This window comes from Empidonax traillii, unplaced genomic scaffold, assembly GCF_003031625.1.
Source record: "Empidonax traillii isolate 1590-97213 ecotype Southwest subspecies unplaced genomic scaffold, ASM303162v1 scaffold185:size1678824, whole genome shotgun sequence".
Classification (NCBI taxonomy): Eukaryota; Metazoa; Chordata; class Aves; order Passeriformes; family Tyrannidae; genus Empidonax; species Empidonax traillii.
This window is the reverse complement of record NW_020955378.1, coordinates 420,164-433,657: the sequence shown is the minus strand read 5'-3', so window position 1 is coordinate 433,657 and position 13,494 is coordinate 420,164. Positions and strand designations below refer to the sequence as shown.

The 13,494-nt window shown below is 35.6% G+C and overlaps 1 protein-coding gene across 2 annotated transcripts in view; it reads right to left on the bottom strand.

The window, feature by feature from the left end:
• Positions 1–13,494, bottom strand: part of HGF (hepatocyte growth factor) — a 57,230-nt gene that overhangs the window by 41,578 nt on the left and 2,158 nt on the right. For both annotated transcript variants that reach the window (XM_027886305.1, XM_027886306.1), the window contains exon 2: positions 3,075–3,240. In XM_027886305.1, coding sequence (XP_027742106.1) covers positions 3,075–3,240 — 166 coding nt within the window. The remainder of the gene's footprint in view (positions 1–3,074; positions 3,241–13,494) is intronic.

The window sequence follows — 13,494 nt, the reverse complement described above, 5'->3', positions numbered from 1 at the left end:
CAAATTCTTGGACTTTCTTCTACTGATACTGATGATCACAACCATTTTTTTCTTGTTGCTCTTTGTACTGAGATAGTCAGTAGAATTTCTGATCAGGTACTGAAATTCCGTGATCTATACAGGAATCCCTTCCTGTGTAAATACAGACACTCCAAGTAGATAACAAAGGATGAAACAGGGATGACTTTCTAACTAAGTAAGGGACAGACATGCAAAAATCACCTGCATAAACAATACAATAGTAACTACATTATCTTTTTCTCCTCCATAGTAAATGTAGTGGGAAAACCTGCAAGGATGACTGAAAGAAAATAATGGGAATAATGGACTGCAAAAGGTGATGAAACTAAGGAATAGAAGCAGCAGGTTGATAAAGCTGATTGAGAAGGCAGAAAAAGATGCACAGAGATTTAGGAAGTTAAAAAGAATGTAAGTGAATCTCAGGAGTTCTTTAATGGAGGGTTTTTGGAATAATGTTATAAAAAAGAAACAGGTCTAGATAAGGATCTTGTAACAGTTGGAAAGAACAATATCTGTGCAAGCATGAGAGCAAGGGAATAGAGGAAACATCTGTTCTGAAAAGTGTCATATATTAGTTCCAACAAAAAAGTGCCAGAGATAAAAACAGCAAGGATTAATGGTTAACCAATACAATACTCAAAGTCTACTTGAAAGTGATACAGAAACTTATAATAAAGAAATCGAAAATTCTCTTTTTTTTTCTCTTCCAGAAGATAAAGAGTGGCTGATCCTTTATAAGTCTTCAGTGCCTGAAATCTGCTTCTGGCATATTCACTTTCTGGCATAAAAGAAACCTAATCTTCTTCCTGCTTGTGTACCTCACAGTGCACAGACCCAGATGTTGCTGCTCCCAGTGCTATTGTCACAATTATATTAAAAATTATATTAAAAAGTAATCCTTTCTATTGGGTATTAATACTTAAATAAATTGAGTTTACATCTAGAAAATAAATTATCAGTGCTGTGGCCCAAATGATGAAGAACTGCTACATGGACATGAAGTATGAGAATCAAGCCATGAAAACATCAACAAACACAGGAAAATCCAAGTCTTGTATTTCAAGTATTTAAAATGTCATCTTGTGTTACTTCTCTTCTTGTTTTACAATGCTCCCTCAGCAAGCAGTAAACTAATTGGTCTTTATTTAGGTTGGCAATAAATTCCACCTTGTAGTAACCATGTGCTGGTATGAAATTAAAGACTATGATCCTAGGAATAAAAGGGAAACATTAGTAATAACTTGTCCTTTAAAAGGGAACACATGTCAAATGTGTGTTTACAGTAGCATCAAAGAACTGTGCACACTACAGTGGGACTCCTCTGGGGCCAAAAGGAAAACCACAAGGATGTTCCAAGGTCCCGGAAAAGAAAATCCCACTTGCTCTGATGCACAACAGTAGCAAGACAGGACCTGATCACCTACACTGCTTCCCTCTTAAAAATATGGCAGGGAAAATGGGGCATTCAGGGAATGAGTAGTCAGATTTGTACTTCTTTTACATATTCAGTGTGAAGCAATTTCATGACAGATTGTGATTCTGGTATCTGTGAGCAGCAATTTTCCAAGCTGTGTTCTCAAAGTCCCTCATGGCTTCTCTATGTTGCTGTATTGACTGATTAAGCCAGGGAGAATTTGCCCCCTAAGGAATCCATCAGACAATCCATTAGACATCCAATAGAAAAAAAAAAATCTACAATAAATAAGAACATTTTAACAATCCAGAGATTATAGATTAATATTAATGTAAAATAGAATAGACAAATACATTAACTTACCTTTTCCTTTCTGAACACAAAAGGTACCACCCTGAGCAGCCACAACTAGCTTCAGGCAATTTTCCTAAACTGGTGTTGGAATATGGAATTGTTGTTTGCTCAACATTATTCAGAATTTATTTTATACTGTGAAACCTAATTTTATAATCCTCCTCACTGCTAACCATCAGAAATCAAGGATGTCTTGCTGTATTGAATACAACCTGATTCCCTTGGCAATAACAGCAGTGGAAGGTCTGCCAATAGGAAAAGGAGTGTTTTGCACCATGTGAAAAATATTAGTGACTGGAAAATATTTTCTATCAGAAAAAAGTAAACTGTTTTTTGTTTACATATATAAATAGAGTACAGAACAATACAAACTAGATCTTGCAACACTGGTATTAAAGGCTTACAGAAGAATTAAATCACAGTTGAGAACCTTTTCTGACAAGGGAGAGTTTTTGTTGTCACATTTGGTCTAGCTTTTATTTGTAACCACTGTTTTTTATGTCTCAAGTTCAGGCTTACATTTAGCCCGGTATTCACCAGTGCAGAAGTCATCCATTCTCTCCAAGATTCTCCTGCTTTCATGGTCTTTCATTTATTGCTAATGGTCTAGACTAAGAGAGGCCAAGGGGATCATTTCAGTCTAAGTCAGAAAAAGAATAGTGATTTGTTCCAAAAATTGGTAGAGTATATGTACAAGGCAGACAAGTGATCAGCTGTGTGGTGTGTTTCTAAGAGACAGCAGATGCTGAAGGATAGCTATCCACAGCCCAGAAGGTTTGATTCCACTGTATCAGATTCATAGTACTTGCCAGTGAACTTCAGCAGTGCATGTATCTGTGCTCCATGTGTGAGGTTCTCATTGATTGCAGCAGGAGTAATGTGCAAAGAATGAAAGCAGAATATGGTCTGAAGTGGTGCTGAAATACTGCAGCTGTGATGTGTGACAATAACCATTTTATAAGAGACATAAAAATCTCAGAAATGTTCACCGACCTCTACAGTGCGGCCCAAGTCATCCACATCTTAACATGAGTGCATTATTTAAGCTATGTTATGGAAAAGATCAGAGACTGGACAAGCTAAGAAGACAAATAGCTCATACAAAGCTTCAGAAAAGACTGACTCTCTCTGGACAGGTAGAACTTCACTGAAATCAAAAATCACAATCTTTAGGTTGTTCTAGGTACAAGCTGCCACTGATGACAATTACAGAGATACCTTTGGTCAAAGGATGTTATATATGTTTCATTAGGGAAAAAATAAATAAAAGAGATACATAACTTACTTGCAAGTGAACGAGAGGCCCTTGTTCCTGCTGCATCTCTTGGCACATTGCTCAGTGGTATTTAACAGCTTAGTTTTTACTTCCAGTGTTTTGTTTACTTTAATGAGCATCAACTCTCCTGTTTTTTTGAAGTCATGAAGAGGATTTCTCCTTTTTCCTTTACCCTCTGAAAGAGAAGCAAAGAAAAAAATAACAAAAGAAACAAACAAAAAGCACCCACTATAAAGAGAGCACTCAGATTAAAGATGGCATTAGATATGGAAGACATTTAAAAGGAATTACAGGATCCTCATTTAATACCTAAAGCATAGAGAACTTACCAAAAATAAAGTAAAAGGAATCACTGAAGAAAAATTGATTACTTTAGATGGTGATTTCCATTCTTAAAACCAGAAATAGTAGGAATTACAACAAAACTACTTTTAAGTAAAGACTTGCATAATGCCATAAAGGGTAGGAAGAAAGTTTTTCACTCTTTGTAAATTTTTTTCAAACCCCCTCCAAATATGCCCGATAATAATCAGAAATCTTGTAAATATTTCCATGAAAAACTCAAGTGAAAAACATTATCACTAGCTGAATGTGACAAACTGTTCTTAGAAGAGTAAGCTTATCACAAATAGCGAAAAGAAGTGGACTTTTGAAGTGACACAAAATAATAATTTGTCCTCTCTCTGCTCCAGTGAAGTCTCCTGTGAGTGTTGTGTCCAGTTTAAGTGTGACTGAACTTGAGTTGTTAGCTTACAGAAAAGATTAGGAGGTCAAACAGAGGCCATAGCATGGAAAATCTGCAGTGTTGTAAAGATTTCTGCGGAAGTGAACCCACTGATCTGATTTCCATGTCTCTGTTGAAAGGTCCAGAGGAAGAGGTATAAAGTGGAGTGAGGAAGATTGGCTGGAGATGCTTGGCTAAAGTGCAAGAGGAACGATTTTTGATATTTGCAAGAAACCCCCTGAATTTTCCCAATATTTATTTATACTTTTACTTTGCATTCCATAAAATCCAGTCTGCCAGTGTAGGCTGTTCCATCATCTGTGAAAGCAGATAAGTACATCTGGAGAGTAATTGTCCCTATTCTGTCAGATGAGTAACATAGGGAGGATAAATTGCCTTGGATCTGATTTTCCTATTTCACTCAATGATCCCAGATGATCTTTTTTTGGATTAGATGTCTAATCCAGGTAAGGTTAGGTGAATAAATTCCTCCTTAGTTTACAAAGTAGCTAATAGTATTTTCCATAACTTATTTCCATGTAACTGTATTCACAGATGTCCTTTCATTTTCCTCTACAGAATCTGCAACAGTAATGGAACACAAATGCTCAGGTTCAATTCATTACATTTTGCCAGAGTTTTCCAAATATATAAAACCTCAGCCTGGTGCTCTGTTATCCTGAATACATAGTTCCTCATGCAAGGGCAGAGTGCACTTAGGCCAGTGATTTTTTGCTTGGTGAACTTTGCAGATGCTCAGAATAACTGCAAAGTGCAATGGCTGAGGCTCTGGGGGAGTTACTGACAGCTCTACATACTGTAAAGCCAAGGAGGGCTTAAGGGTGTTCCCTTTGCAGAACTTCCATCCTGATTATTAAGTGAGATCACATTTTCACATGATGCAGCTAAATCACACCTCTCAGTGGTGAGTTATGCCTAAGACACCTAGAAACACACTAAAGACATCGAAATCAGATCTCATCCAGCTTCAGCTCTAAAAAGGAAAAAAAAAAAGGATTATAATATCTATGCTGCAATGTGCCCATAAAATAATCTTCACCCAATCCTAGTCTCTTTCTTTGTGAACTGATGAAGGCAAACTATGCTCTTTACCAGCATTAATTCCAATCCCAAAAATTTTAAGAAAAAAATAATTCATTTATCTTCAAATCCATGTTATTATTATATGAAGAAGCTTTTGATGAAAAGATCAAATGCTAATAACTTTGGCATTGTGTTAGGAACTTATATCAGCTCTCTTAAGCATTTTCATCCCTCTATTTGTGCAGTACACATGCACCAAAAATGAATCACTATGCTTAGGGAAATTCTCACCATAAGGATGAGCCTCCTGTTACTGGAAACTGTTGTGTCCACACTGAAGCTGCTTTATTTTTTACTGTACCTGTGATAGAGCCAAAGTGTTGCAAAAAGGATTACATTTGCCCTTTAAGTCAATCACAGAAAAACAAATCTTCTATAAAGCTTTTGTGGTATATTTCTCAATCTATTATCTTCCAAGACATACTTGTTAGTTCTATGTTCTCTCAGCCAAGATTTTTATGTCAAATGGTGGTAAGAATCTGTATAGAAATATCAAAGTATTTTCTTCCAGTTGCTGATGTTAACATTTCCCATCTACTGATAAGTGTCATTATCTTAATTCCCAATGATAACAGCTTCTTAAACTCACCAGCTAGCATGCAAGAAAATTATTTTTAAAATCAAGAAATTCCGTTCTGCCTGAAAAACAGTTCATAGTTCTGCTTTTTTTCCCTCATCTTTTCTTAGCAGTTGTCCAAAGAGGATTATGGGTTTGATCTTGCATTTAGCAATTCATAACAGCCTGATTTACTTTAGCTTTCAAACAACAACATTCTATGTCTTGCCTATAATCCAAAAGGCAAAGGGCCAAGTGCATCTGTGGTGTGACTGTTAGAAACAACAGAATAATGCAAAGCACGACTTTTACAATTCTCACACAAAATACATAAAAATAATAGTCTTTTTCTGTCAAATTAGGTGTTTTTATTATTAAAATGTTAAATCAAATAGTGTCTTAGACATTCTCCACATTAAAGATTACCTTGTAATATGTTATAACTAATATTCCTGATTTGTGATTGCCATTCATTTCAGTTTCCCAAACTTTGATTAATCAGAACTTTCGGCTATTTTGTAGGCCGTGTCCTCTGATGTTTCTTGTAGTTGAATATCATATTACCAAGGAAGCCTGACATTCCATTTAAATTTGAAAATAACAGCAGCTGATTCAGACACAAAGGAATCCAGTCAAATATGAACCCAATATCTTTTTCTTCAACAGAAACAACCACTAACTCAAAAGATTTCTTCAGTCAACTTAAAAAAAAAAAAAAAGCCACTCAAAAAGGTGAGGGTGGTGCCCTTTTCTGTTCCTTAACATGAAGTTGAACAGAAAAGACAAGAGCTTAGTCAGTGCCCAAGGAAATGGGAACTGCCACACTTGCTCTAGTAGGGTGTAGCATTGGACAAGTGCTCCACAATCTCATTTGGGATTTCCCCAGACTCCCTGCTGGAGCTCTCTCATTTTCATAAAAGACTTTCAATATTTACTTAAGAAAAAAGTTCCTCGCAGGCAAAGACATTTACCTGGAAGCTGCCAGAACTCACTTTTGGGTTCCCTTTCTGTTTTCAAATGAGGTTCTGTACCATCTTCTCAGATAAGAATCACTGACTGAGACTGCTCAAACTATAATGCAGCCAGGGGAAAAGATTTACAACACCTTTTCTTGGGGCAGTTTCTGACTGTGCCAAATAAATAATCAGAGATAAAGAAAATTGTAATTCTGCAACATTTTTGTAAGAAAACTCACCAGGAGCTTGCAGACCCTGTATTCTAGAAGCTACTTAACTACAATTTTAATTATATTTATACAAAGCAGAACCAATAATACAGAGAATTGAAAGTAATGGACACCATAATATACAATATCTTAGAAATTAAGACACATTCTTGATTAGCCACAGAAGTAGGTTTGAATCTGCAAAGATATTTGCATTTTGATCTCTTCTGCTCTCCAGATATTCTCTAATTGTTGGGCTAATGGGAAAATGGCAGCAAAGTAGCTTTTATTTATTCTTCTGGCCTTGTGTTCCACACCGAAAAGGGCTTTGAGTTCCTGCCCCACCACATCACTCAGTCCTGAAACTGTCTATGTTCTGTATCTCAAATTAAAATTCACTCTTTACAGAATATAATAGATCTGATACTGAGCTATATGAGAGTCAAGAAATTCAGTACAAATCTTGTTTCAGGTCATTTAGAGTTCAGACACAAGTTTGAACTTGAACAAATACAAGTCGGAAACTTGAACAACTCAAGTTTCAGACCCTCAGGTCTTAGTCTGCCACAAAAAAGGGATTTTTTATTTTTCATTACCTACTTAGTAGTAAAAAACCTAATATAGCAAATACAATACCATTGTTGTGGTAATCAAAATAACATACAGGATCAACAGGCCCAAGGATCACCTTTGTCCATTATAATGAGATTAAAACACTACCTGTTTTGTCTGCACACCAAAATTTTACAAGGAGACTATCTGACTTTATCTACTTAATTGGTAATCCCTTTCTCCCTCCTCAATCAGTCCAGTTTTTTCTAATGTAGATGTATATTTTAGGCTTCAAAGTTATGGTCTTACAAAGTACAACTGGAGCATACTGGCTGCATCCCCCAGAAAAATCTTTACTTCTGTGGACTTGTCACAGATTCTACAAAGGTTTTATGAAATAACTGATATGATGCATTTGGCATGTCAAGTTCCTGGGTTTCCAAGTGTCACTCCAGTATGTGCAAAAGTTAGTACTTTCTTAAAGAAACACGTTGTGAAGTCTCTCAATAGTGTGAGAAAGTTCATTCTTTTAGTTTCTTTCAAATTTATCATCCCACTGAATTATATAGAACAAATACATTAAAACTCAACACTGCATTTTTCAAATGAGAAGATAAATACATTTAAATTAATTTTTTTATGTTTAAATTGAGATTCTTAATGAAAACTTGATAGTTTGGGATTGAGTTTTATTTCCCTATTCCATTTGTTTAGACTTGAAGAACTTGAGAATTTACTAAGTAATTATTTGCTTTGCTGTGGTAAATTTTCAATTGTGTGGGGTAATGAAATAGTTTCTTTCCTATTATCATATTTTTTGATACAAATAAGCTGAATAGAGGTCTTCATACAACGGATAAGGACCTTTTATAACTTCCAGTTTTGAAAAGAGTATGGACACTCACAAAACAGCACCACTGTTTTTTATGTTTGTCAGATGTCAGAGACAAACTAAATCTATGGGAAAATAAATGAAGAAAATTAAGATACTTAAACTCCTTAGGCTAGCAAATGTTGTCAAAGAACTTCAGGAATCAATTGCAGTCCTTCCAAATGGAGAATGAAATACAAAATAAGATGGTGTGGGGAGAAAAATTCAAAAGAGGGAAATTATCCATGCTCTATGCAGAAAGCACAGAGAAGCTAAAGATTCAAAATATATTCCAGTGAAGAAAAGTGGTCATATAAATTGACACAATTATTACAGAAATATAAAACAGACATAGTCTCTTTCTTTAGCGTCAACTGGCATTTTACATCTCTCTTTAATATTTTGCCTTATGTTTGTAATGAAATGAAGTCACTTGAGCTTGAGCAATTAACAGATGGACTAATTAGAGACTGAATTATTTGTGTTATAATTGATAAACAGGTCAGAATGTTAAAATGAGATTAGCTATTAATTTAATTTTGCAAACAATCATCACTTCAAGCCAAAGTAAACTCGATTTCCCCAGTGGGTTAGGAAAAGAAAATAAATTCTGAGAGATGAATTTCATGTGATTTAAAACTTGGGAGGAGAGGACTGGGAAATCAGAAATCTACCATTGTATGACAGACCTTCAAAGAAAAAAGAAGAAAACAAAAATTACCCAACCCTAAACACATCTGAAATGAATGTAGGAAAGCACAATCCAGCACAATAAACATAACAAACATTCTGTCAGGGAACACTATACTTGAAAGCATGGCAATTTATAATATTAAATATGTATCTGAATGGGAAAAAAAAAAGGACAAATAAAACGTGAAAAGAAAAAATCTTCCAAACCATACATTATCACAGTGTCAGATATATCAAAGTTGAATGTTTATCTCAGTACAAATAGGGTAAATTTATTATGAAAATGAAAAATAAAGAATAGCTATATGCGTAAAACAACATTTGACAAAATTTCCATGAGGAGAAGAATCAATGAGTAGGATTTGAAATAAAGCAATTGTTCTTGTCATGTATAGGTTGAATAGTATGTAAATACAGTGAGGTGTTTAATTTGTCTATAAAACATGATACAAGGAATACTTTCAATTAAATTCAATAATGTATTTCCAATAATGCTTTTCAAAGGATATAAAACATCAAAGGTAAATTGAATACTAGTGCATACCTCAGTATAATAGCATAAATATACTGGCTCCATGAAGAAAAAAATCAAAAACCAACAAACAAACCCAAACTTGACCAGCTGGTGAAAGTAGTTCTTACTAAATGCTTTCAGATATCACATGCTTCTTTTTAATAATATGGCCACAGTAATAAAAGAAAACATGTTAAAGGTGAATGTTGATACTAAGATCACTAATAGGGTCAACAAAGTATTGTTATCTACGTGAACAGTTAGAACTCATTGAACAAATACATTCAAGGCAGTTTTGCCTCATAAATCAAGTCCTAACAGTCTCACTCTGGCAAAAAGACTTAATGCAAAAAGACTTTTACCTTGCTTTCATTTACTTTGACTTTTCCTTATGTCTGTTTCAGTACCAGAAATGTCCAGATTCCTGCCTAGAATGCAAAGTGAACACCTTTTCCAAATGACTTCTCATTTGGGATTAAAAAAAAAAAAAAAAAAAAAAAAAAAAAAAAAAAAAAAAAAAAAAAAAAAAAAAAAAAAAAAAAAAAAAAAAAAAAAAAAAAAAAAAAAAAAAAAAAAAAAAAAAAAAAAAAAAAAGGGAAGAAAAGGAGACCAACACTGAAACAATCTGAATTGTGCCCACAAAAAGAACTTTGTAGATTGGATAAACTTAGATGCCAGATTAAGTTTAATGTGGTTATTTATGTAAGACAATAATTTGTCATGAAAGAAGTTTACCAACCATACCCATAAAATCTTCAGTCATCTGTGTAGATGGAAAGTCACCAAAATAAAACCAGCTGTCCAAGGAGTTATTTCTAGCTTGTTACAACTAAAGTTTTTCAGAAAGGTACCTGGAGAGTGATGTGAAAATTTTAACTCCTGAAATTTATTTTCTTGGCAAAAGAACCTCATGGGGAAAAGTCTACAATTTTTAGAAAGTAGTTTGAAATATATATGGTTATCCATACAATATCTATATATATTGAGATAATGATTTCCTTATTTTTACATTGGCTCTCAGTGTAGTTGTTAGGCAGATTCAGGAAATTCGGGAAAAAGATAATTCTTTTTGGCTTTATATTGCATATTACCACTCACACACCTCCCCCCCACACATGTACACCCTTGTTAGCAACTGCAAAGACTGCCATGTTACTGGGAACCCAACTTCATGTTTTTGCTAAGTCCTGCCTTTGAAACCCACTCCTATAGTCAACACGAAAGCTCAAGGATAATGCTAACAATTGATAGTATATTCTAAAATTGGATGGTAGCTGCAAAAGGACAGCTCTTTCTCTTCCAAGAAAAGGTTATCTGCTCAGCAGGATGCTGGGACCTATTGGCAGAAACAAATGTGCTGCGGTTTTTACTATGACTTGCTGTATCTAACCTCTGGCCAAATTACTGAGAGGATTTTCCCTTCTGATATTTGTCTTCTTATGCATTGTGCACAAGAATTAAATCCTCACCCTGTCCCATTGCATTCCCAAATCTTCACAAGCATTTGATGTTTCCTACGAGGCACCCAGCATGTTTTGCACTTCCTTTGTGATGACATCCCAGCCACCGGATGTCCGGGCATGGAGCGAGGGGGAAGGAGAAAAGCATAAGTAGGCAGGGCAGGGATTTAGGCAAAACAAAGAATGACAGATGACTGAGGGAAGCAAGACAGACCCTGTGCTGAGTGATGCGGACCTTTCTGCATGTTGTATACATAAAAATGGTGCTGCTGACCAAGGCCGGCAGCCATAGGAAGAGCTGGAGCTGAGCAGGGACAGAGGGAGCAGCCAGTCCCCAGCTGGGCCAGCAGCAATGAGGACTTGCCAGGCATGGCTGGGCTCATTAGACAGTACATGGGTGGAGGCTCACAAGCCATTGAAAACTCCTACAGCTAGATTTTGCCAACATATTTGACTAATCTGTAGCACGTTCCCAGCTCTGCTTCGCTGCAGTGCTGCTTTGTGTGTAGGTACTAACTATGTTTGGGAACAGCTCTACATCCTCTGAGGGTACTGCCACAAAAACCTACAGAAAAAGATGGGGAAACAGTGAGGATGTCCTCACCCCAGTTCTTTGCAGATGCCACTGAAAGGTTCAAACATTGCTTGCATTATGCCAATTCTCCTACTGTTTGTGCTACCCAAGTATGGAGATCAATCTTTTCTCACCTCTATGATCAACCCATTCTCACCTCTGTGCTGCCTTAAAGCCTCTGCTTTTCCACCCCATCTTGATGCTGATGGGGAGAAAGCGAAATTCCACCACTCATCCAGTACAAAAAAACTGCAAAACATTCAGGGTAATGTTTTTTTCTCCACATCGAGCTTTTACCCAACAAGAGGCCCAGTTATCCTGCTTTCAAATCTCCTTGGAAAAGTTTGAAATGCTTAAGTGGCAAACTAATGCTCAGCATAAAGATCCAAAGGGGAGATATTTCATTCTCTGAGGGAGACTGCACATTTCCCTTCCAACCTTGGCCTCAGTTGAAGTATTACAATAATGACAGATGAGCTCCTCCAATAAGAGGCTTTCCTTTTCTTGACTTCAGTGGTCGATTTTCCAGAGTTTTATGCAACATTTTAATCTCATGTCTTTCAACTCTACTCTCCTGCTATGTTGCTTATGAAAATGGCATTAATAGAAACAGAAAATCTGTTAAGCAGGGCAAGTGCTGCATTACATGTGAGAGCAAAACAAGCAGCCCCTGGCACTGAGCACCAAAAGGATTCCATTAAACAGAAGGAATACACTCTTCCAACTGGCAGAATATCATTTCGCTTTGTTGACAGTATATAGTATAATGATTATCTACAGCTGGGATGGGAAAGTATAAATCACATTAATTTTTTAAAACATACTTAGCTATGCAAACCACAGGAATACACAACACTTATACATAGAGTATGGCTATGGGACTTGATTTTATTTTTTTTTAAGAAATAATTATATATAGGAGCTAAGTGCAACTCCCACATCTTCATTATCAACTGCTTCAGATCATCTAAACTACAGAAAGTGCTGAGAAATTAGAATAAACACACTTGGCTGACAGTTCTTTCACAGAAAAAATATATCTTTAATTTAAATAAAACTTTATAATTCACTCCTTTGCAGTATGCCAGTCTACTTGTTGCTTTGATTAAAAAGTCATTTTTAGTTTTAGTAGATGAACATTATTAAAGAGATACTGTCTAAGAATACTGGATTATAAAAATATCTGAATAAGAAAGAAAACTCCCTGATAAAATTATTAGCTACATATTAATTTCTTTGTGCAAGTGACAAAGACTTACACGATATGGATAATGACTAGGCAAGGACTCTATAGGAACCATGCACATTTATCTTTCTTCAATCACTGTCTTATCTTTTACATATTAAAAAGAAACTCAGGAACTGATAATGTAGACAGCTTGCTGACATTTAAATTTCTTGTGTTTTCTTCACCCTCTTTTTTCTTTACCCATTAATATAACCCAACTCTATTAGTCAGCAACTTCTGTTACACAGGACATTGCCTTTACACAGAACTTAGGGCATGAGATTCCAAACCCAGAATACCCATTCACAAAAGAAATTATATTCATAATTGTGTACATTTCAAATCAGGTTTGATAGAATAGCACTAGAAGAAGTATGGACATACATTAACAAAAGACTTTGCTTTTCTTCCTATCTTTAAATTCTATTTTCATCATTCAGCTTTGACTTTCATATATAAAAATCATCAGAGATAGACAAATCTTAATCTTTCTTAAAAACATCCCAGTAAAAAGAAATCAGGATCCCATACAAAGAGATTATGTTTGCTTAGAAAGCAATCACTGTATTTTCAGAAAGAAGTGACACAACTTTCCTTTGCCTACATTGTTAATACTCAGACACTGTTGTTGAAGACCACATATTTTTTAAAAACAAGGTAAGCACAACGGCAGCACACGATAAAAGTCATCTTTCTTGCCAATAAGGCAAACAATAGGATTGATTAATATTTAGGCAGGTGGGGGAGGAAAATTGAGAAAAGGGGAGTTGCCAAGAAACTGTCACTATGAAAGTTGGCCAGAAAACAAGTTCTACTATGAAAAATGGTGATGGTTTGGAAATCTAATTTTTCTCCTCATCAGGATTGACCATCCATTCCTAAACTGGAGAGCCCATTGGAAAGGGCACAACCTTATTCATCAGCCCACTGATACAGTCAGTACAGAAGCTGTCTCTCAGTCTCTCCTGTTGGAATACTAGATAGGTCA